At 41.1% G+C, this 26,861-nt stretch overlaps 1 protein-coding gene across 1 annotated transcript in view; it reads right to left on the bottom strand.

The window, feature by feature from the left end:
- Positions 1-26,861, bottom strand: part of LOC144799831 (inactive hydroxysteroid dehydrogenase-like protein 1) — a 525,849-nt gene that overhangs the window by 266,574 nt on the left and 232,414 nt on the right. Inside the window, exon 2 of the mRNA XM_078671407.1 lies at positions 2,246-2,472. Coding sequence (XP_078527533.1) covers positions 2,246-2,459 — 214 coding nt within the window. The 5' untranslated portion in view covers positions 2,460-2,472. The remainder of the gene's footprint in view (positions 1-2,245; positions 2,473-26,861) is intronic.

Below are 26,861 nucleotides of genomic sequence, written 5' to 3'. Positions count from 1 at the left end.
TCCAGGGAAGACATGGCTTGGCAGTTTGGGCTGGACTGTTCCCATGAGGCACAGGGTCAAAACTGATTTGCATATGGCCATGTCTGAACTGGGGTGGCTTGGTGAGCAAAATAACGATGGTTAAACCCAGATCTGTGACTGGGGGTGAATGTTTTGCCATTGTGCAACATTCCGTCCATCGACTTGTGTGTTTTGCTGTTCACCCTATGTGGGAAGGGTGTGCCCAGACGTGGGTCCCGTGCTCACTACGCCACTGGAGTCAAGCTATCCTGGCTGAAGACGGCTGACAGCCAGAAACCGGTCCTTGGATGTTTGATTCTGGTCCAGGGAAGACATGGCTTGGCAGTTCGGGCTGGACTGTTCCCATGAGGCACAGGGTCAAGACTGATTTGCATATGGCCATGTCTGAACTGGGGTGGCTTGGTGAGCAAAATAACAATGGATTAAACCCAGATCTGTGACTGGGGGTGAATGTTTTGCCACTGTGCAACATTCCGTCCATCATCTTGTGTGTTTTAAATTATTTGCAAGCATTCATCCTATCACTTTGTGGGCAACTGATTGCCAGGTGAGACTGGCACATCTATTCAAGTCGATAATGCCAATATTTGCCATTTCCAAAAGGTAGTACATTTGCACCCATTAAAGGACTACTTCTATGGGTACAGATTTACCTCTTAGTGAAATAACAACATTGAGAAAACCAGACACAGCAGACCTGATTCAGGGCCCCTAGAAACAACTAATAAACCAAGAATACATTTGAAGAGTGTCACACCCCAAGCACCACAGCCGAAGCTATGCCCCTGCCTGTCCCACTTATGCCTGGTAGTTCTCCCTGGGAACTCATGACTCCGGTCATGTACAACAAAACAGCCTTGAATCCCTGCCCTGGGTTCACTTATTTTAAATGTATTTTAACTGCAAGCACTCTTCTTCGTCTCTGCTACAAGAAGCTTTGATGGTAGAGATGGTCGAAATGTCAAATCAGTACATGTGGGCAGGGCACAATGTTTCTAGTTTTCACCTTTTTCAAATCATTTTTATCAAGATACAGACGCCACATGTACTAAGCCAGAGTTGCAAATAAAGGAGACCGTGCAGGCAAATTAATATGGCGGGCTGAGCCATGGTTTCGCTTTGCTCAAGAGTCCTTGCACCATCTGAGCCATGAAAGCCTTTGGCATGTATATCGGGCATCAAACATAATGTAAAAATAGGATAGAATCTCTTGGAAATTCAAAAAAGTATATTTCTTTATTATGTAGGAGTGTTTCACCTCAGTACATCAGATTATGTCACTGCATAGATAGGCATTCAATAAAAATGATAGTTTTTAGAAATATATATGGCTTGCCTCCCCAATGACAATGACATTAGTGAAGTAAGAGGCAATTCAGTAGTCATGTATACCTTATATATGGCCTAGATTCTTAATATAGATGGATCAACAATACAGTATTTTAAATCAAATATAAGAGGTGCTTGTACAGCACACACCCTCAGGGACATCTTAAGGATTTTGGGGCCCCGTTCAGAACAGCTTTCAATTTATGGTTCAATTTTAGCTTTTTCATACCCTCTTTGTGCACTGCACAGACAGACCATCCATGTATTCCTAAAGTGCTGTCATACACCTCCTTATACACATCACAAATCAAAGTCAAATAAGCAGAAATTATCATGTAGTTGTTTCCTTTTTCATTTGGCCCAGAGTGTATGGCCAGAAGGCTTCTTTTGGAGTGTGGCTTGGCTAGTGTGTATTTGGTGTACACATGGCACAACCAACCTACCTTAAAAGGCTAATATATTGTAGGACTGATGCTAGTACAGACCATATGTTACATTGTAGTTGCTGTACCATCAGAGGGGTCAAGCGATGTGACCATACCACTACAACACAAACAAACAACTCATTTGCCTTGAAAAAGCACCAGACCTGGGAGCCACATAGGGCAAAGCACGCATTGGATTTGAAAAATGGAATCAAAACTCCATTGAAGAAGATAAATAAAAGTACCACCATAACAGCTTGCAGAAAAATAAATATTGTTGCCTTTAATTCTGCGAGTGCCAGCACTCTAGCTCATATCTAACAGTATTTACCTAAATGGGATAATGGAGACTTTTGGTTCATAACATTTTCAAGGTACCAAATATGTGTGTGTTTTAAATTCATTTAACGATTTAAGTGTGAAATACTAGGCTTTTTGGCCCCTTGCTTCTCTTACATTAAATATCTTACCTGTAACAACAGCCCAAGCTCCATACTTTTGGACGAAATCAATCTGTCGGAATAGACGTGGGGTAAAATGTACTCTTAAAAGGTTATAAGTTCCACGCAGGAAGCCAAAGCATTTTCTTGCTGTGTACCAGGCTCCAACCAGTGCCAGAGGTTCAAAGTAGCTGTCACAGTAAAGGGTGATTTTTTGATGTAGGAGCATCAGGGGATAAGTCATGACTGTTAGTGCCCTGCAAAGGTAAAACAAATATTAGAATTAAAAGGTCAAAGGTCTTCGCATCAATACCTCACCTCAGGTGGTTTAGGGGAAGAGAGATGCAATAATACCTGCAAAAATTGTATTAATCAGGGGCAAATCAACGGAAGAGGCATGCACTTTCAACATAACCTGAGTTAGTACTGCCCCCAGAGGAATTTAATACAGTACCCATTTACATTTTGAAAAGGATGAATCTAAATGGCTAATTTTGCAAACAAATGCAAAAATACAATGGCAAAAAGTTGTAGGCTACGAAAGGGGGGGGGGTCCCATTAAAATTTCACGCACAATTGCATCATGCATGTGTCACTAGCAACAAGAAATTGATTTTACAACATCAGCAATGAGTGCTACCATGGTCAGCAACGATTATTACTTAATAATCAATTTACATTATTTTGCAAATTTTTCAGAATTGACCCCGAAGTTCAGTGTGTCGTTTTCAAATGTAGGTTTCCTCTGTCCCTAGCCATTTAATAATTTATGGGAAGGCTTGCGGCAAATCGAGCAATCAGAACTGTATTTGGCCAAAATCAGCAATGACAATAATATATATTTCTCAGGTAATTCTAAAGGGGGTTTGATGTTGATAACAAGCAAGTAGCTTTAAGTGGTCGAGTGCATATCATGAGAATTGAGCTAGTAACAATTGATACTTCTACCAGAAACAAGGGGTGTGTAAAATTCGAGTAATTTTCTACCACCAGGTCCCAATATCCTGATCCTCCATAACATCAAAGTGCTCCCCCCAAACGTGGAGTTGGGCCCGCCCGGTATTGTCAATCAAATTAGGCGTGGACTCAATGATGTAGCCTGCCACACGATAAGGGGTAGCATATGAGGCTACCTTCCGTTTTCTATTTACTGTTGATTCCTTGGGGAACTAAGGAACTCCTCCTGATGAACTTTCCTCACTCCCTTTTTTTTAATGTTGATTTTCCCTGCCATGGTCTACTCACTCACGCCTTGGTTCTCATGTATTTATGGTCAGACAACTCACTTGTTTATCACTCATCCCCACGGATGCCTGGTTGCTCTATAAATAGATCTATTTCCTCCTCACCTTCTTCAACCCCCCAGGAAGCCATCAAGGGCAAGCAGTAAGTCTATTTGCTTTCAAAGATTTTTTTTTTAATAATCATCAGCCAACAGGTGTTCTGCCCCCCCGTATTGTTATCAAGAAGCATTCTTTTAGCAGTCTCATTCTAACAGACCGTAAAAGGAACATCGCTATCTGGGGCTGGATGAAGTCCCCCTACTTACTGTAACCCTTTGGGATTTACTATTACTGCCAAGTACACAAAGATTTTCAGTTACTGACTTGTATAAAAAAAAGCCAAACTAACCGGACACAGACCTCATTAGTAGATTCATTACTCTGCCACTGGATGAATTCTGCCTTCCGTTGACAAGTTATTTAGGACATATTTTAGCATTTCATCTAAGTAAGCCCTTAAAAAGTCTAAGACTTACTAGCTATAGGGAGATGAAACACATTCACTAAACAAACAACAAAAATCAGTCAAAGCCGAATTGACTTCAAAGAATACATCATATTTTTGGAATCAAGAGATGAAAACTATTGGTCAAAAGATGCTGCAAAATCAATTACTGAATGTATGGATTCAAAATATTATAGGTGAAGCTCTACTCTACCCTATTTTATATACTTGTTGTTGGACCATGTTCTAAAAAAACTAACCATTTACGATTCCTCGGGAAATTTTGGGTATTCCGCACACACTTTTAGTTAAAATTACTTAAAGATGCAAATCATAAAATTACTATTCATTGGGTTTATCAATATCCAACTTCATGTCATGTCTTTTTCTTCATGTTGTTAGTGTCATCCTCTTTTATCCATACATTTTCTAGATACCTCAACCAGGCCCACAATGGGCATTTGCATTTTCTGGGTATTACCCAAACACAAAATGGACTTGGCCATATTGTAACCTTGTAAAACTGGTATGTTACATTTATATAATATCCTTTCTAACTTCGCTCCTCATAACAAACTTTCAAACGTTCTTGAAAAATTGTTTTTTTTTTTAGACATTTTATTGAATTACTTATCTGCATAATACTTGATAAACTAAACACAATCATATGTGGTAATGTTTTCCACTATTCAGACTTTGAATGTGCTAGAATTTGCGGCTGATCCTAGGCTGCATGTTCATCGCTATGAAATTACTATTAGTTGCAATTGCTTTGATAAAAACACCCCACAAGTTCACTAGCAGTAACTAGAATACACATCTATGTACCGGATGTTCAGTAGTTCTATGTATTTACATATATCTTTGTCCTCTCTGTTTTCATTTGCAATTTATTTGTACCCTTTTTTCACAGTTTACTAGGAATTTCACTCTCACATACCCTTATGTTCATTTGAACATTCTGCATTCTAAAAACCTGTACATTGTCATTCTAGCTGATGATATTCGGAGTACTACATAAGCAGCTCTTATGATAACTAAAATTCTAGTCTGGTATCTCATATAATCCTAATATGGATAGGCAATATTTGGCTGACATCAAATCTGCAGACAATTTATGAAATCTTGCTAAATGTCATAGCCATGGCCAACACTGAATAAACAACAGACCAATTAGCCTGGGGCACAATCCAAAGTTTATTTAAGTATAGTCTTTACTCTGAAGATGTGGTCTGCACGGCGAGACTTACCATATGTTGTTGCCCTCTAGCACTCCAAACCTCCATGTCATTTAATGTTCTTTCAGCAATCATCCTCTCACAAAGAAGAGGTCTAACATGTTTAGGAACAAAATTGTTTTAATGACCATATTGGTATTGTGACCAGATTTGGTTCCTCTGCACCGGGTATCAACAAAGATGTAAGAAGAGCTGGGGTGCAAAAGCATGTTAGACTTCTAAAGAGCAAAGGACATACCAAAAAGAAATATACTCTCTTTGCATGTCCACCAGACCCGGGACCTAAGGCGGCATACTAAAGACACAAGAATTGGGGTACTCCCCTTCATGGCACAACACAGTTCATTCATCACTTGGCAAGCCTGGTGCACAATAAAACATCTGGCAAACAATGCCATAGTGAAGAAGGATAGTGCCATAACCTTTCTTTGATGGCTATACTAGTTATATTTTATTTAGGTTAACAAATATAAAAATCCATGACATAAAATACAAATATCCAATATATCTCAACTACACCACAAATGTAATACCTAAACCAAACTTGAAAACTGTCTCACATAGGTTATGATGTATTATTGGCCCTTACCTCACAAAAGCTGGCATTGACATCTTACTTGCGTCCTGTATTCTTGGCATCAGAAGACAGGCATGTTTAGCTGCCTGTTGCAAGAACTAATGACATCAATACAAAATAACAGGGCCTTGGTTCATCATGGATAATTATATATGTTGTTGGTGAAGTGCCTAAGGTAATTTCCTTCTCCGCGATTTCACAAGCATGGAATAATGACAACACCCTGTGCCTATTGCGTATATTACAATAAAGGTTGTATCTCCTACTGTGTCATAACAGACTGCCGATGGAAATTCCCTGCCAAATCTCTCCCAGGTATAAAAAGGGAAAATTCCTAATTAGGACGAGAGAGCATTCATGCATAACTCTGGGACTAATAGGATGATCAGATACAGAGGAAGACTCTGACACTCAGCAGTTTTAGAAAAAAAAGTGTAAACATTTTGGCTGGTCAGTGTGGCTCCTATCTGCTACCAATGAGACCTTTTGTGATGCCATACTTGAAGCAATTGAGTTCCTTTAAGTTACAGAGACGTTTTAAGGCATGGGCAAAGTGGGCTCTGGCCCAGGGTGCCAGCCTTTCAGGGGGCTCCTGATGGCCTGCTCTGTTCTGAGTCTTGCATTGATGACCAAGAAGAATAATTCTTAAACAGGTCGCTTTAAATACCGTTTTCCTTTCATATATTCTTAATGTGGGTGATGGCTGAGAGTCTATTACAGACATCTGCAGATACATGTTGTGTGTATGTTTCATGCAGCATCTATAAATGTTTCTTTTAGATCAAAGCCAGACCTCCCATATGAGAACATGGAGGGTGTCACCGAGATTATTTGGAGTAATATTAGTGAGCTGCTGCTTTGAAAACACACATCTTTATCCATTCATACTATATGCAAACATATTTAGAATTTGGGAGTGTGCCTGTGCAATGTCAGTGACCTGGCCAAAGAGGGCATAAAATACCTGAAACCGGGTCAAGAATGCATAGCTGTTCCAAACAGGGCCCCCCAAAATATGTTTGGCGCAGGGCCCCAGGATCCTTGTGATTTCCCTGAACTTATCTCCAACCAAGGGTTTCAGGACGTTTTGGAATTTACAGAAGTGTAGCTTCAAAAGTGGCCCCTGTTCATATGTGTAAGTGCCTGCGATGGGGTTTAGTCTTTGTGGAGTCAGCATCCTTGGTGATAATGGGCACCTATATGTTTACTTAATCAAGAAGTCCTGAATTTCACATTACATACCCCCCCAAACAGGAGTTCTTTCTGTTGCTGGATTAGCAAGTACTTCCTCGTTAGGTGGCTATCTAGTGAATAAGCTGTGCTGCCGTTACATGAAAGGCTGCAGGGTGTGGAGTTTCCAGTGATTGTTTGTGCCTGCATTTTATGCCATGTGTGGCTTCCTTAAACTTTTGTTAACTGTAGTTCCTAACTTAATCTTGAACTTCATTATCAGACCCTGTCCGAATGTGAGAGGACAGGCAGGGGCTACTGGTCCTCAACCAATCAGGTTGAGATTGTTTGCCACGGATGTCCAAGGGGGCATTATACTATGACTCTGTCCAAGGGGGCATTATACTATGACTCTGAAAACTGGGCCAAGAAAACCCCTTCCGCACTTGACTCTCAGGGTAGGACAAATGAACGGTCGCGACTCGCGAGCTTTTCAGGTAGGTAGGTGGGGTGCTTGAGATCAGAGATGAATAATTAACCAACAACCTGTCCAGCCTACTTTGCAAGAAAGAAACATACAGTTGTCACTAAATGCTACACGCTTCATTACTCATATACAAGTCACTGTCTCTGGGCATTAACTACCCAAGTAAGGCGTGTGTCCTGGCACTAGGAAAACTGCAGTAACGAGTTTACAGAGAAATTAGATAGGTTTTTATCAATTAAGGAAATTTAAGATGGTTTCTTTCTATTCAAATAGTCAGAGGCAGATTGGTACACACTTGGTTAAGTAATGAAATCTCCCAGCCTCCAGTATGCACTTTGTTAAACTTGGGAATGTGGACATAAAAGAGAGTGCTCAAATGAAGATGCTAAAAAGGGGTTTAGATGGAAACAAAATTCCCTGTAATTATTAGATGGCAAGTTATGTGAGGCTTTTTGACAAACGCAGAATGCATCTTGTGTGCATAGAGAGGCAGGTGGCACAGCTGTAGTTCGGCTGAGGCCACAAATGAGACGAAAAACTGAATACTGAACAAGTTGCAATTTGTGAAAAAGCTAGGCAGGCAGTCTTTAAAGGGGGAATTACAGTAGTCCAGTCTGGAGATGATAAACAGTCTGGATCAGGTTTTTTTTTCATGAAGAATTAGGTAGTAAATGAGTGATTTTCCAGATGCTATCATCAATGATGTCACTGACAATGTCATGAGTGATGGAATATGTGAGGTCATAAACAGTGCATTGCGTAGGTATGAGTTATAGTTTGCTCAGGTAACTCAGGCTTTCAGATAACATAAGTTAGAAATAGAATTACTCATTAGTAGTGCACAAAGTATACTAATTTAACTTTTGTAATAGCTTAGTATATATATTTAAATCAAACAAACATTTACAAAACACTCACCGTCACTGAATGATGTCATCAATGATGTCACTAACAATGTCATGAGTGATAGAATATGTGAGGTCATAAACAGTGCATTGCGGGGCATGAGTTATAGTTTACTCAGGTAACTCAGGTGGGTGTGTGAGTCTCTGAGAGGGTCTGTGAGTGGGTGGGAGAGAGTATGAGTAATTCTGTAAATGGGTGCATGAGTGTCTGACTGTGTCTGTGGGTGAGTGTAAATGTCTTGGTTAGTCGGTGAGTCAGTGCATGAGTGAATGGGTCTGTGAGTGGCTGTGAGAGTGTCTGGGTTGTTCTGTAATGGGTGCATAAGTACCTGAGTGGGTTCTGCTCCTTTTCTGCCGTTTTCTGCTCACTTCTGACCTTTATTTTGCCTTATTCTGCTCGTTTCAGACCTTCATTTTTTTCCCTCTTCCTGCTTGTTTCTGACCTTTATTTTGTCTCTTTCTACTTATTTCTGACCTTTATTCTCCCTCCTCCTGCTTGTTTCTCCGCTTTATCTTGCCTCTTTCTGCTAGTTGCTGACTTTTATTTTGCCTGTTTCCGCTTGCTTCTGATCTCTATTTTGCCTCTTTCTGCTTGCCTTTATTTTGTCTTTATGCTAAACGCAGACCTTTATTTTTCCCTCTTTCTGCTTGTTTCTGCTCTTTATTCTGCCTCTTTATGCTCGTTTCTGACTTTTATTTTGCCTCTTTCTGCTAATTTCTTACCTCTATTTTGCCTCTTTCTGCTCGTTTCTCACCTCTATTCTGCCTCTTTTTGCTTGTTTCTCACCTTTATGTTGACTCTTTCTGGTCGATTCTGATCTCTATTCTGACTCTTCCCACTTATTTCTCACTTTTAGCTTGCCTCTTTATGCTCATTGATGACCTTTATTCTGCCTCTTTCTGCTCATTCCTCATCTTTACCTTGACTGTTTCTGCTTGTTGCTGACCTTTATTTTGCCGGCTCCTGCTCACTTCTGATCTCTATTTTGCTGCTTGCCTTTATTTTGCCTCTTTCTGTTCGCTGCTGGCCTTAATTTTGCCTCTTACTGCTCTTTTCTGATCTCTATTTTGCCTTATTGTGCTTAATTCTTACCTTTATTTTGCCTCTTTCGGCTTGTTTTAGATCTCTTTTTTGTCTCTTTCTGCTCACTGATGGCTTCACTTTGCTCTCTCTGCTCCTATATTTGTATTTGTATTGGCGAGGGTGGCTGCATTCCCCCAGGGATTCCATCACCCAGGGCAGCTTTTTAAAATTTTAATTAGGTGAGGGGGTGTGCAACCCCTCCCCCTGGGTCTGGCCGTTATACTATTGGAAGGTTACCCCCCTCACCAGGCTAATTATGGCACCTGGGACCCCAGTCATGTCACCTGAGAGCCCCCAGGGCACCCAGTGTCCTATTGGGAATGCGGGGGGAGCCTCAAGGCCCCTGTGGTCCCATCCAGTTCCATGTCTCTTGCTTTAAATAGCAGCTTCCTGCTTTCAGGAGCAATGTTTTCATCTGTTTCCCTGCACGCATATATGCAAAACTTAGACCCGGGAAGGTGGCGGCTCCGGGGCTATGGGGGAACTGTGCGGGTCCCTGCATTAATTTTATATGTTGAGATCTGGGGAGATGGCGGTTCATGGGGCTGCAGGGGGCCGCGTGGGCCCCCGCATTAATTTTATAGCTTTAGCACCGAGGAGGTGGTGTTCCCCAGGGCACGGGAAAGCCCAGTGGGCTTGCCAGCATACATATTTGTAAGTACCCCAGAGAGGTGATGGTCCCCAAGGCTAGGGGCATGCAGGCCCTCCCGCATTATTTTACTATAATTTGCCTCATGGAGGTGATGGTCCCCAGGATGCACAGTAAAATAGAGTGTTTCCCTTGGCACAATTCATTCGTTAAGCCCACATATTAATTTTGAACACATGTTAAAAAATATGGTGGTACCATATTACAAGTAATATAAAGACAAGGGGGAAAAGAAAAGGGAAAACCTTTTCCTCTGACAATATAAAATCAAACCCAACACAATATGACGAAAGAATTGAACAATTAAAAATCCAACTGACAATAAAAAGTGAATTGGTCAAATTATACTACAACACATCAGAGAGAGACACATTAAGACAATACAGTTTTGTCATTAGAGCTATAGCACACCGAGTATATTAGTCTCGAACTGGCAATCTTGGGCACATATACTTATTGCACTTTACAAAATTGACACGGTTACTCGGTTATGCAGTTTGTTTTGCGTCGACGCGTTTCGATGGCTTATTTCATTTTCTTGCCATCTTTTTCAAGACTGTTATGTTTAGTCTCTCTTTATCTGCGGCACTGGATGGTTGCCTTATAATTTGGAAGGTCCTTTTATTTCATACTCAAGGAGGACTTCTTTGATTGTCCTGCACGGGCATATTATAAAGCAGGGCTATTCTTTGTTCCTGCTATGGGATTCCTTGTTGTTTATTCTTTTCCGGTGGTGAAATCTTGCATCAAGCGTGCAAAGGGGTTATCTGTATTTGTTGTTATTTGTTAACATTAACGCACTGGTCACGACTGCTGGGTAGAGAGCCACCGCTGTATTATAACTTGGCTTGTATCTTGCTCCTCATGTAGCAGAGTATTAAACGGAGTGGATACTTGGCTGCGCCCAATCTTTTGTTTTCTGTCTCTTGTGAGTCTGCAGCTATCGCGTCTCCACTCACGGCCGGCGTTTCTTGGTCGTACATCCGATAGCCCCAGGATGCACCACACATATTTTGAAATGCCCCGGGGAGGTGGTGGTCCTCCGCATTACTTTATAAACATTTGCCCCAAGGAGGTGGCAGTACCTGCACCCCCACATACATAAAAAGCAATCCACCAGGGAGTTGGCAGTCCTCAGGACTTCCATAAGCTCTATGAAGGGGGCTTTGTGCACCCTCCTCCTATTTTCATTATATGCCCTGGGACCTGGCCCACCTGGGGAGTTATTTAAAAGCAAGCAAGGGTGCATGTGCTTATTTTTTTCAAACACATTAAAAAATGTATTGCAATATTTTTTAAATGCTTACAAGCAGTGGCGGGGTCCCAGGGGAACCCGAAGACAAAGGCTTGGGGGACAGGGTATTCTTACCATGCCCGCTTTTGTTTTTATATATTTTTTGGGGGACTGGGCTGAAGTCGAGTCCCAAGATGGCTCTCAACACTTCCTGGCTGAAGTGTTGGCAGCCAATCAGAGTTCTGCATTTCCCTGCACAAGCTTGTTATTTTTTGCAAAGTCTTTGCAACCACAGATATAACTAACTGTATTCTCTTAAATTTCTCAATAACTACTTAATGGATTTACAGCAAATAACAAAAAGCACAATCTGGGGACCAAAATCTAGCCTTCTGCCACATTTGGTGTAATTCCGTTCAGCGGTTCGAGCTGCAGGTGTAGCTAAAGGGTCTATGGGAATTAGCATGGGAAATGCACTTTTGGTGACCCTACACCTTTTCCCAGCCCTAGCTTGCCAAAACTTTCCATGCACAAGAAACAGTGGAACACTTTTTGGGAAAATTCGTGAAGATTCATCAAACTGTGCCAAAGGTATAAGCAAGTCAAAAAATGCTTTTCCTGTGGAAACATGGTCCTACGTATAACTACCTACTGGTTACCGCCAGTAGGTAATTTTATATATATATATATATATATATATATATATATATATATTCACAGAAAAAAACATAGGTTTGAGACCATATATAGTTAGGTATTTGCATTTACAAAACCTTGAAAATTCAATGAAAAAACCATAGGTTTGAGACCATAAATAGTTAGGTGAATATTTTAATCATACAAAACCAATGAAATTCCATATATAGTTAGTTGCACTAACTATATATTTCCCGCACCCGCAATCCACTGCTGATGATGTCACATATTACATCATTCATGACATGGTCAGTGACATCACTGATGACATCACTGATGACATCTCAAATGACATCACTGATGACATCACTGATGACATCTCAAATGACATCACTGATGACATCACTGATGATATCATCCACTGACTGTGTGTTTCTGTAAAGTTTAAATATGTTTGACATATTGAAGAATGAGTAGATGTATAAGTGTCTGGATGAAGGATTTAGTAGGTGCGTGACTGACTGTATGAGTGAGTGAATAAATGTGTCGTACTAAATGCATGGGTTAGTGACTAAACTGTCTGAATGTGTGCATCAGTATGTCTGTTGTGATGTAAACTGCTGCATGTGTTGATCATTAGCTATACGAGAGGCTATATGTGTTATTGATTGGTTGCCCAAGTATTTGTATGGGAGATTGAGTTTGTGTGGGGGTGGCTGGGAGGTATGTGACTCTGTGCATAGATGTGTGAGCAGTTGATTCACTAGGTGTATGAGTTCAAGAGTGCATGTGGAAACAGCTACATGGGCGGTTGACTGTGTGCATGAGTGTATTGATGAGTGAATGGATATCTCAATGCTACATGTCATAGTAAGTACATATGTAAAACACAGTACATGTGAGAGTTGGCATATATAAATAACTGTGCATGAGAGCCAGTGAATGTGTGAGTGGCTGTATGGATCATTGTGAACTTGTATCAGGGATTGTATAAGAGAGTAAATATGTGTTAGTATATGTTTGAATAAGTAAGGTGTGTATAACTGTATAGTTGAGGAAATGGAGGTGAGATTGATTATTTGCATGACTGACTAGGTGTGTGAGTAACTCCATGGATGAGTGACAGTGTGTGAGTGTCTGTATACACTGAGTGTATCTAAGGTTATATTAGAGTCTGAAGAGGTTCATCGTATTAGCACATGAATGATGTCATCAGTGATGTGATCAGTGATGTCATCAGTGATGTCATTTGAGATGTCATCAGTGATGTCATCAGTGATGTCACCAGTGATGTCATCGGTGATGTCATTTGAGATGTCATCAGTGATGTCATTTGAGATGTCATCAGTGATGTCATCAGTGATGTCATGTGAGATGTCATCAGTGATGTCATCAGTGATGTCACTGACCATGTCATGAATGATGTAATATGTGACATCATCAGCAGTGGATTGCGGGTGCGCGAAATATATAGTTAGTGCAACTAACTATATATGGAATTTCATTGGTTTTGTATGATTAAAATATTCACCTTACTATTTATGGTCTCAAACCTATGGTTTTTTCATTGAATTTTCAAGGTTTTGTAAATGCAAATACCTAACTATATATGGTCTCAAACCTATGTTTTTTTCTGTGAATTTCAAAGGTTTTTTGAATGCTAATTCCTAACTATATAAGGCCCGAAACCTATGGTTTTTTCAGTGAATTTGCAAGGTTTTTTAAATGCTAATTCTATTAGCGGATAACGTTTTTATATATTCAAACGTTTTTTTAATGCTAATTCCTAACTATATAAGGCCTGAAACCTATGGTTTTTTCAGTGAATTTCAAAGGTTTTTTAAATGCTAATTCCTAACTATATAAGGCCTGAAACCTATGTTTTTTTTAGTGAATTCGCAAGGATTTTTAAATACTAATTCTTAACTATATAAGGCCTGAAACCTATGGTTTTTTCAGAAAATTTCAAAGGTTTTTTAAATGCTAATTCCTAAGAATATACAGCCTGAAACCTATGTTTTTTTCTTTGAATTTCAAAGGTTTGTTAAATGCTAATTTCATTAGCGGATAACGTTTAAATGTATTAATATCCGAGTAGGAACAACCTGAGCAGCCCAAAGGGGTCAGGGTGTTTCTACCCTGCCCCCTTTTTGTGTTCTACACGGTTTTATTTCTGCTTTCTTGTGCCTCAGTCTACTAAGACCCAAGATGGATGCCAACACCTCCTGGTTAGAAGTGTTGACAGCCAATGAGCATGCAGGTTTCTCGGGAAGGCATGCTGATTGGCTGTCACTGTCTGTCAACACTAGCACAAGATAGATGCCAACACCTCCTGGTTAGAAGTGTTGACAGCCAATGACCATGCAGCTTTCTCAGGAAGGCATGCTGATTGGCTGCCACTGTCTGTCAACACTCAAAACCAGGAAGTGTTGGCAGCCATCTTGTGCCTTGTTAGAACCAAGGCACAAGAAAGCAGTGAAACAAAGGTGTGAAACTCGCAAAGGGGCCAGAGTAGAATCACCCTGACCCCCTAGGCCTGCTCAGGGGGTCCCACAAGACCCCAAAGGCAAAAAAATATTTTTATTTTTTTTGTAAAAATCGGGGTACGCGTACCGTGCGCTTACGGTACGCGTACCCCGCGACTTAAAAAAAAAATATATATATATATTTTTGCCTTCGGGGTCCTTGTCGGACCCCCTGAACAGGTCTAGGGGGTCAGGGTGTTTCTACCCTGCCCCCTTTTTGAGTTCTACACGTTTGTTTTTCTGGTTTCCTGTGCCTCAGTCTACCGAGGCACAAGATGGCTGTCAAAAGTTTCTGTTTTGGAGTATTGACAGACATTGGCAGCCAATCAGCATGCAGCTCGTGCGCTTGAGGTACGCTTACCGTACGCGTACGTGCGCGTACCGTAAGCGCACCGGTAAGCTCACGGGTAAGCTGCTATAGATATATATATTTTTTTGAACCTTAATTTCTCAAAATCCACTGGACCGCATATCTTGAGACCTAGCAAAGGCACATCGGGCTAACAGTCCCTACAATTTTGCCAAGTTTGGTGGAAATCCATTCAGCCGTTCGGACTAAAAGTGAGTCCAACCGCCCTATGGAAAATTGCATGGGGAAAACATGTTTTGGGACCCCCCTTTTTTCTCAGCCCCCGCTTGACGAATCCCCCCAAAACTTTCAGGGAAGGACCGGAGAGTGAATGTGCCATTTTCAGGAAAATGTCAGCCAATTCCGTCCATCAACGCCAAAGTTATTCAACATAGAATTTTGAAAAATCCCATAGGAAAAAAATCCTAACTATATATACCTACTGGCGACCGCCAGTAGGTAATATATATATATATATATATATATATATATATATATATATATATATATCAAATTTCTATGGCAAAATGAAACCCCTCATTTTGTTCCTTTTCAAATTAAATGTATTAAGTGTTACCACTTTATTCCAATCAAGATGACTTCAGGTGTGCCATACTTTTGTCATAAGTAAGACTGTTAGCGTTCTAGTTGTTCTATAGAACACTCTGGGACATTCTGTCATTGGGCTATAGTTGGGCTACGTCTGGCTGATATTTGGGCTACATTTGGGCTCTTTTGTCTCTGGTGGCCATCTTTGGGCTACATTGGGCTACATTGGGCTACATTGGGCTACATTGGGCTACATTTGGGCTCTAACATATATATAGCCCAATGTAGCCCAATATATATTTTTTCAAAGTTAATTTTCGTAAAAACCACTGGAGCATATATCTTGAGACATAGCAAAGGCACATCGGGCTAACAGTCCCTACAATTTTGCCAAGTTTGGTGGAAATCCATTCAGCCGTTCGGGCTAAAAGTGAGTCCAACCGCCCTATGGAAAATTGCATGGGGAAAACACGTTTTGGGACCCCCCTTTTTTCTCGGCCCCCGCTTGACGAATCCCCCCCAAACTTTCAGGGAAGGACCGGAGAGTAAATGTGCCATTTTCACGACAATTTCAACCAATTCCGTCCATCAACGGCAAAGTTATTCAACATAGAATTTTGAAAAATCCCATAGGAAAAAAATCCTAACTATATATACCTACTGGCGACCGCCAGTAGGTAATATATATATATATATATATATATATATATATATATATATATATATATATATATATATATATATATATATACATATATATATATATATATATATATATATATATATATATATATATATATATATATATATTCACTGAAAAAACCATAGGTTATAGACCATATATAGTTAGGAATTAGCATTTACAAAACCTTATTTTACTCACACAAAACCATTGAAATTCGCATATATAGTTAGTTGCACTAACTATATATCGCGCACCCGCAATCCACTGCTGATCATGTCACATATTACATCATTCATTACATGGTCAGTGACATCACTGATGACATCACTGATGACATCTCAAATGACATCACTGATGACATCTCAAATGACATCACTGATGACATCACTGATGACATCTCATTTGACATTACTGATCACATCACTGATGACATCATTCATGTGATAATACGATGAACATCTTCAGACTCTAATATAACCTTAGATACAGTCAGTGTAAACATACACTCACAGACTGTCACTCATCCATGGAGTTACTCACACACCTAGTCAGTCATGCAAAGAATCAATCACACCTCCATTTCCTCAACTATACAGTTATACACACCTTACTTATTCAAACATATACTAACACATATTTACTCTCTTATACAATCCCTGATACAAGTTCACAATGATCCATACAGCCACTCACACATTCACTGGCTCTTATGCACAGTTATTTATATATGTCAACTCTCACATGTACTGTGTTTTACATATGTACTTACTTTGACATGTAGCACTGAGATATCCATTCACTCACCAATACACTCATGCACACAGTCAACCGCCCATACAGTTGTTTCCACATGCACTTTTGAACCCATACATCTAGGGAATCAACTGCTCACACATCTATGCACAGAGTCATACACCTCCCAGCCACCCATACACACTCTCAGTCTCCCATACAAATACTTGGGCAACCAATCAATAACCCATATAGTTAATCATATAGCTAATGATCAACACATGCAGCAGTTTACAGAACAACAGACATAATGATGCACAAATTGAGACAGTTTAGTCACTAACCCATGCACTCAGTGAGACACATTTAATCACTCACTCATACAGTCAGTCATGCACCTACTAAATCCTTCATCCAGACACTTATACATCCACTCATTCTTCAATATGTAAGACATATTTTAACTTTACAGAAACATACAGTCACTGTATGTTGTCATCAGTGATGTCATCAGTGATGTCATTTGAGATGTCATCAGTGATGTCATCAGTGATGTCACTGACCATGTCATGAATGATGTAATATGTGACATGATCAGCAGTGGATTGCGGGTGCGCGATATATAGTTAGTGCAACTAACTATATATGCGAATTTCAATGGTTTTGTGTGAGTAAAATAAGGTTTTGTAAATGCTAATTCCTAACTATATATGGTCTATAACCTATGGTTTTTTCAGTGAATTTTCAAGGTTTTGTAAATGCTAATTCCTAACTATATATGGTCTATAACCTATGGTTTTTTCAGTGAATTTCAATGGTTTTTTAATAGCAAATATCAAAAGCTGTACAGTGTATTCTTCTTTTAAAGGAAAAATATATTTTAGATGTATTTAATATAATTTTTTTATGTATATACATTTTTTGAGGGAACGAATGTATCAACTATCATGCTGAAGAAGAGTGTGGGGAAAAAAACCAAAGAGGAGGACTAAGAGGAAAGAACAATCAGTTCAAAAATACAATTGCTTTAAAGCATGAAGTGCTTTTCCACACATTTACATTTAAATAACCCATATTAGAACATACAAAATATCTACAGAGGAGACGGTGTACATTGAATTTTAGACTCTTCATTGGTACCCACATGTTGGTACTTACATCACACACACAACACAACAGCTCTATTCAGAGCTACCCTACCTCAAAGCACTCTAAAATATTATTTTACTATTTCCCTTGGTTTTCCCCTTGTTACGCTTTCCGGAACGCTACCCGGTGCGCGGTCCGGGCGCTAACCGTGCGAAAATTTGGGGGGAAAAGTGTTTTTTTTTAACATATATGGGCCTCCTCAGCCACCCTCAGAAAACCTAGGGGGTCAGGATATGTCTCCCGTGCCCCCTTATACCCATTCCCAACATTGTTTATCCTCCATCTTGTGACTAAATTCGTCCGAAACACAAGATGGTGGACTCCCGTTACGCTACCGGTGAGCTACCCGGTTCGCGTACCGGGTAGCGCTTCCACCACGAAAAATCGCAAAAAAATGTATTTTATTCTTTTGCCCCGCAGGGCCCTTTAATAGCCCCCACATCAATCCTAGGGGGTCAGGAGGGGTCTACCTTGCCCCTTTCATTCATTTCCCCCTTCGTTTATTTCCACCTCTTGTCTCTCGATCCTACCGAGAGACAAGATGGCGGCCGCTCCGGACTGTTTAGAATGTTAAGAGTCACCGGAGAGCCAATCCGCTTCTCCTCGCGAAGTTCCGTTACGCGTCTGGTACGCGAACCGGGGCGCTAACCGGGACGCTGTCACAGATATATATATTTTTTTGAACGTTAATTTCTCAAACTCCACTGGAGCACATATCTTGAGACCTAGCAAAGGCACATCGGGCAAACAGTCTCTACAATTTTGCCAAGTTTCATAGAAATCCATTCAGCCGTTCGAGCTAAAAGTGAGTCCAACCGCCCTATGGAAAACTCAATGTTAAAAACACGTTTTGGGACCCCCCTTTTTCTCAGCCCCCGCTTGACGAAACCCCCCCAAACTTTCAGGGGACGCTCACAAACAAAATGTGCCATTTTCCCGAAAATTTCAGCCAATTCCGTCCATCAACGCCAAAGTTATTCAACATAGAATTTTCAGAAATCCCTATTCAAAAAAATCCTAACTATATATACCTACTGGCGACCACCAGTAGGTAATATATATATATATATATATATATTATATATATATATATATATATATATATATATATATATATATATATATATATATATAACATTTCTATGGCAAAATGAAACCCCTCATTTTGTTCCTTTGCAAATTAAATGTTTTAAGTGTTAACACTTTATTCCAATCAAGATGACTGCAGGTGTGCCATACTTTTGTCATAAGTAAGACTGTTAACGCTCTAGTTGTTCTTTAGAACACTCTGGGACATTCTGTCACTGGGCTATAGTTGGGCTACATCTGGCTGATATTTGGGCTACATTTGGGCTCTTTTGTCTCTGGTGGCCATCTTTGGGCTACATTGGGCTACATTGGGCTACATTGGGCTACATTGGGCTCCAACATATATATAGCCCAATGTAGCCCAATATATATTTTTCAAAATTAATTTTCGTAAAAACCACTGGAGCATATATCTTGAGACATAGCAAAGGCACATCGGGCTACCAGTCCCTACAATTTTGCCAAGTTTTGTGGAAATCCATTCAGCCGTTCGAGCTAAAAGTGAGTCCAACCGCCCTATGGAAAACTCAATGTTAAAAACACGTTTTGGGACCCCCCTTTTTTCTCGGCCCCCGCTTGACGAAACCCCCCCCCCAAATTTTCAGGGGCTGCTCAGAAACTAAATGTGCCATTTTCCTGAAAATTTCAGCCAATTCCGTCCACAAACGCCAATGTTATTAGACATAGAATTTTCAGAAATCCCATAGAGAAAAAATCCTAACTATATATACCTACTGGCTATCGCCAGTAGGTAATATATATATATATATATATATATATATATATATATGTATATATATGTATAGATATATATAAAATTTCTATGGCAAAATGAAAGCCCTCATTTTGTTCCTTTTCAAATTAAATGTATTAAGTGTTACCACTTTATTCCAATCAAGATGACTTCAGGTGTGCCATACTTTTGTCATAAGTAAGACTGTTAGCGTTCTAGTTGTTCTTTAGAACACTCTGGGACATTTTGTCATTGGGCTATAGTTGGGCTACATCTGGCTGATATTTGGGCTACATTTGGGCTCTTTTGTCTCTGGTGGCCATCTTGGGAGACTGCATATCAGAATTTTTTTAATGAAATATAAGAGGATTTGAGAAGTCACTCAAAATGTGCCCTAATTTTTCTTTCTTCAGCACTAATCATAATTTCTATGGCAAAATGAACCCCCTCATTATGTTCCTTTGCAAGTTAAATATTTTAAGTGTTAACACTTTATTCCAATCAAGATGACTTCAGGTGTGCCATACTTTTGTCATAAGTAAGACTGTTAGCACTCTAGTTGTTCTTTAGAACACTCTGGGACATTCTGTCATTGGGCTATAGTTGGGCTACATCTGGCTGATATTTGGGCTACATTTGATTTTTTTGTCTCTGGTGGCCATCTTTGGGCTACATTGGGCTACATTGGGCTACATTGGGCTACATGGGGCTACATTTGGGCTCTAACATATATATAGCCCAATGTAGCCCAATATATATTTTTCAAAGTTAATTTTCGTAAAAACCACTGGAGCATATATCTTGAGACATAGCAAAGGCACATCGGGCTAACAGTCCCTACAATTTTGCCAAGTTTGGTGGAAATCCATTCAGCCGTTCGGGCTAAAAGTGAGTCCAACCGCCCTATGGAAAATTGCATGGGGAAAACACGTTTTGGGACCCCCATTTTTTCTCGGGCCCTGCTTGACGAATCCCCCCCAAACTTTCAGGGACGGACCGGAGAGTAAATGTGCCATTTTCAGGAAAATTTCAGCCAATTCCGTCCATCAACGCCAAAGTTATTCAACATAGAATTTTGAAAAATCCCATAGGAAAAAAATCCTAACTATATATACCTACTGGCGACCGCCAGTAGGTCATATATATATATATATATATATATATGTATGTATTAATACATACATACATATATATATATATATATATATATATATATATATATATATATATTCACTGAAAAAACCATAGGTTATAGACCATATATAGTTAGGAATTAGCATTTAAAAAACCTTATTTTACTCACACAAAACCATTGAAATTCCATATATAGTTAGTTGCACTAACTATATATCGCGCACCCGCAATCCACTGCTGATCATGTCACATATTACATCATTCATGACATGGTCAGTGACATCACTGATGACATCACTGATGACATCTCAAATGATATCACTGATGACATCACTGATGACATCTCAAATGACATCACTGATGACATCACTGATGACATCTCAAATGACATCACTGATGACTACATCCAGTGACTGTATAATTCTGTAAAGTTAAAATATGTCTTACATATTGAAGAATGAGTGGATGTATAAGTGTCTTGATGAAGGATTTAGTAGGGGCATGGCTGACTGTATGAGTGACTGATTAAATGTGTCTCACTGAGTGCATGGGTTAGTGACTAAACTGTCTTAATTTGTGCATCATTATGTCTGTTGTTCTGTAAACTGCTGCATGTGTTGATCATTAGCTATATGATTAACTGTATGGGTTATTGATTGGTTGCCCAAGCATTTGTATGGGAGACTGAGTGTGTGTGTGGGTGGCTGGGAGGTGTATGACTCTCTGCATAGATGTGTGAGCAGTTGATTGACTAGATGTATGGGTTCAAAAGTGCATGTGGAAACAGCTGTATGGGCGGTTGACTGTGTGCATGAGTGTATTGGTGAGTGAATGGATATCTCAGTGCTACATGTCAAAGTAAGTACATATGTAAAACACAGTACATGTGAGAGTTGACATATATAAATAACTGTGCATAAGAGCCAGTGAATGTGTGAGTGGCTGTATGGATCATTGTGAACTTGTATCCAGGATTGTATAAGTGAGTAAATATGTTTTAGTATATGTTTGAATAAGTAAGGTGTGTATAACTGTATAGTTGAGGAAATGGAGGTGTGATTGATTCTTTGCATGACTGACTAAGTGTCTGAGTAACTCCATGGATGAGTGACAGTCTATGAGTGTCTGTTTACACTGAGTGTATCTAAGGTTATATTAGAGTCTGAAGAGGTTCATCGTATTATCACATGAATGATGTCATCAGTGATGTGATCAGTAATGTCAAATGAGATGTCATCAGTGATGTCATCAGTGATGTCATTTGAGATGTCATCAGTGATGTCATCAGTGATGTCATTTGAGATGTCATCAGTGATGTCATCAGTGATGTCATTTGAGATGTCATCAGTGATGTCATCAGTGATGTCACTGACCATGTCATGAATGATGTAATATGTGACATGATCAGCAGTGGATTGCGGGTGCGCGATATATAGTTAGTGCAACTAACTATATATGGAATTTCAATGGTTTTGTGTGAGTAAAATAAGGTTTTTTAAATGCTAATTCCTAACTATATATGGTCTATAACCTATGGTTTTTTCAGTGAATTTTCAAGGTTTTGTAAATGCTAATTCCTAACTATATATGGTCTATAACCTATGGTTTTTTCAGTGAATTTCAATGGTTTTTTAATAGCAAATATCATAAGCTGTCGAATGTCAAGTACGTGGTAAGTGAAAACATTTTCGTGTTTATGCACACTGATCTGCTTTGAATGGTGCCCCCCCCCCCTCATTTCTATTAGGAGTACTCTCTCTTTGCAGATAGTGAAAGGTAGTTAACGCAGGCCTTTGCCCCCGTTGTAATCCGTCGTGCCTGCTTCTCTCTCCATTTGATTGATTGTTATCCAAGTATTTACTGTTTTAGAATTAGTTCTCTTTGGTTCATTCTCTATTTACAAACAAACACAGAGTCGCAATACTCTGTTTAGTCTTTGCAGATAACGAAAAATCGTGTAAAAAAAAAGAAAAGGAATCGAGCAAAATCAGTAGGCCACTAATGGGATCTCTTTTTGACCTCGCTAAAATAGAAACATTAGGAACAACCCCTCATGACAAATACAAAACTAGTGAGATGAACTGAACTCCACACAATGATGGCTGCAAAACAGCTCGGCTCCACCACCCACCCCGCCCAAAATAACGATAAAGAGCGGCTGCCATGATTGGTTGCGGAATGGCCACGACGGAGCTACGAAATGGTGCTGCTCTCATGCTAACCCCAGCTTCAGTCTGAAACATCCAGAAACACTGTAGACTACCAATTTGATCAGTTCCGGTAGCGCCCCAATGTAACCCGGTAGAGAAGAACTAGCCCTCCCCTCTTTGACTGATGGTTCTTGTTGCCTGTCCCTTCTGTTGTCATTTAACAGAACTATTTAGCCTGCTGAAAGGGGTTGTGTTCCGACCGCTGGTTGGTGGAGACATTTTGACTATATTCTGGACCTGCGTTGTCGCGTAATGCGTCATATGACGCGCCGCGTTAGCGCATCCGGAAGTCATCCGGGCGCGCAGCGCGTAACGTAAGCATAACAAGTCATGTGACTTGTCAATAAAACTTTTCATTGGTTCATTTTACTTTTCTTATTGTAATGATGAAAGGCTTGGTCATATGACCTAAAAATTACGCTTTTCATTACTTCCGAACATTATTTTTTCTTAAATATATGTTATAATGTTCCAGGCTAATGTACTTTCCCGGAAATTTTACAACTGTCCTGCAAGTAAAATATATTCTTTTTTCGAGAAAAAGAGCGTTTCTTCGTCCCATGACGGAGCCGTTGAGCAAAAGAGGGTCGACCTGCTGTCTTAGTCGCCGATACGCCTGAATATGAGATTCTTATCGATCACTTTATGTTGCAGGAATAGAAAACACAACAGCCCTTGACCATTTATCTTTACTGCGTTCCTTCGTATTATACCTTTTACCCTTCATGTAATTGGTCTGCTTTATTTCACTTGCCTTTTAATGATTCTAAAACAGTGACTATTATTAAAAACTTTACCAATGTATATACTACTACCATGTTTTCTTTTAAAAACCTTTATTGTGAAAATTTCATTATACAAATACGAGCCTATAACCACGTGGGCCTGCCACGGAGCAAACTGTAATCGTATATGATGAATAGACATTTACACTGTAGAGGAACGTAACGGGCGGGCCATTAGGTTGCAAGAACTAAGGTGTCTAACAGTTACGGAATCGGAGGACGTACATTTTATAATTAAAATACGACAGGGCCAGTTACAATAAAATTATCTAGATATACATTTGCGGGCAAGTACCATGGGTGACGTTAATTCGAACTTTCAACAGTACAGTAATCAATAACACATCAGAACTTAATATCAATAGGGATGTCGAAATATTCAATCAATTCTCGTCCCCGCCCGCCATGTGCTTCAAAACTGCATACGTATCTCGTGATTTCAAGGTTCTGCAACCAGTACACAACAAGGAGTTACGAGTCCCATTTATTCCGGCGCCATTTTGGGCGAGGACGGGCAGGTCCAGGATATAGTCAAAATGTCTCTACCAACCATCGACTATGATGATGTTCATATGCTGTATTTATTAGAGTAACACTCATCTGTCCACATGAAATTAATTTGCCACAATCTAAACATGTCATTTTAATCTTTCCAAAGTTCTTCTAAATATTTGGGACCGTTTCCCTTGCCTCTGAAGCTCTCAGTGCCACTTCTTTGATGAATGTACTAGCAGGTCAGGGGTTCTCCTCCAAATCTCTCTTTTATGCAGCACTATAATTAATTGGTGCCACCTCTCCATATGACGATGCATGGTATAGTTACCACAACTATATTTTTTTTCGGTTCCTCTGGAGAGTTCATCGTGGCAGATGAAGCGTGTAACGTACCGGGCATTTACCTTTTTTTGCATGTACAGGAAAGGAAAAAAAAATCGAGCGTCCGAGTTCTAAGGTGTCCCAGGGCCATTTTAGTGGACCAGGCCCAAATCCAAAGCACAGGCCGCCATTTTGAGAGTCCTCTTGCAGCCGCCTGTCGCTGTAGCATCAAGAGCAGCCGAAACTCAGCTGAATGGCAACTGAAACGGTAAAGGGGCGCCCCACTACAGCAGACGAGCCTCCACCTAGGAAGGCCCATTCACGCCGCCTCCCCCCCCCCCCTTCGGGCACCCCACGCCGTTATTCGGAGCAGTATTGTAGGATGGCCACACCAGTGCGGCAACTTGCTAGACATCACCTCGGTGGTAACCGAATCTCAACGCCTTGTGGTGTCTTCTATTCAGAAAACATTGTTATGCTGCCTTCGACCTATTCGCCGCAAGTGCGCACACAACTCAACTGCATAGCTTGCTAGACACCACCTCGGTGCCATCCGGATCTTGGAATGTCAGCGCCTTTTGGTGTCTTCTCTTCAGAAAATATTGTTGCGCTGCCTTTGGCCCCATTCGCACATCAGTCCGCTACTGACGCCATCTCACAGGCTAATGGGGCGCCCCACGCCGACTTTCAGCATTGTAGGATGACCACACCAGTACAGCAACTTGCTAGACATCACCTCGGTGCCATCCGGATCTCGGCGCCCCACTGCAGATGAAGTGCCTCTCAACTATGAAACCACCACGGTGACATCCGGATCTTGGCGCGTTGTGCTGCCTTCGGCCTATTCGCACATCGGTCCGCTACTGACGCCATCTCACAGGCTAATGGGGCGACCCACGCCGAGTTTCAGCATTGTAGGATGACCACACCAGTACAGCAACTTGCTAGACATCACCTCGGTGCCATCCGAATCTTGGCATCTCAACGCCTAGTGGTATCTTCCATACAGAAAATATTGTTACGCTGCCTTTGGCCCCATTCGCACATCAGTCTGCAACTTAGACATCACCTCGGTGCCATCCGGATCTTGGCATCTCAGCGCCTTGTGGTGTCAGTCAGAAAATATTGTTGCGCTGCCTTTGGCCCCATTCGCACATCAGTCCGCTACTGACACCATCTCACAGGCCAACAGGGCGCCCCACGCCGACTTTTACCATTGTACGGTGGCCACACCAGTGCCACAACTTGCTAGACACCACCTCGGTGCCATCCGGATCTTGGCATCTCAGCGCCTTGTGGTGTCTTCAAATCAGAAAATATTGTTGCGCTGCCTTTGGCCCCATTCGCACATCGGTCCGCTACTGACGCCATCTCACAGGCCAACGGGGCGCCCCCACGCCGACTTTCAACATTGTAGGATGGCCACAGAAGTGCGACAACTTACTAGACACCACCTCGGTGCCATCCGGATCTTGGCGCGTTGTGCTGCCTTCGGCCTATTCGCACATCGGTCCGCTACTGACGCAAACTCACAGGCCAACGGGGCGCCCCACGCCGACTTTCAGCATTGTAGGATGGCCACACCAGTGCGGCAACTTGCTACACACCACCTCGGTGCCATCCGGATCTTGGCATCTCAGCGCCTAGTGGTGTCTTCTATTCCGAAAATATTGTTGCGCTGCCTTCGGCCCCATTCACACATCGGTCCGCTACTGACGCCATCTCACAGGCCAACGGGGCGCCCTACGCCGACTTTCAGCATTGTTGGATGGCCACACCAGTGCACCTTACTAGACACCACCTCGGTGCCATCCGGATCTTGGCGCGTTGTGCTGCCTTCGGCCTATTCGCACATCGGTCCGCTACTGACGCCATTTCACAGGCCAACGGGGCGCCCCACGCCGACTTTCAGCATTGTTGGATGGCCAAACCAGTGCACCTTACTAGACACCACCTCGGTGCCATCCGGATCTTGGCGCGTTGTGCTGCCTTCGGCCTATTCGCACATCGGTCCGCTACTGACGCAAACTCACAGGCCAACGGGGCGCCCCACGCCGACTTTCAGCATTGTAGGATGGCCACACCAGTGCTGCAACTTGCTGGACACCACCTCGGTGCCATCCGGATCTTGGCGCGTTGTATTGCCTTCTGCCTATTCGCACATCGGTCCGCTACTGACGCC

The sequence above is a fragment of the Lissotriton helveticus genome, chromosome 12 (assembly GCF_964261635.1).
Source record: "Lissotriton helveticus chromosome 12, aLisHel1.1, whole genome shotgun sequence".
In the NCBI taxonomy this organism is placed as follows: domain Eukaryota; kingdom Metazoa; phylum Chordata; class Amphibia; order Caudata; family Salamandridae; genus Lissotriton; species Lissotriton helveticus.
The sequence above is the reverse complement of the archived record's forward strand: the minus strand, read 5'-3'. Positions and strand labels throughout refer to the sequence as shown.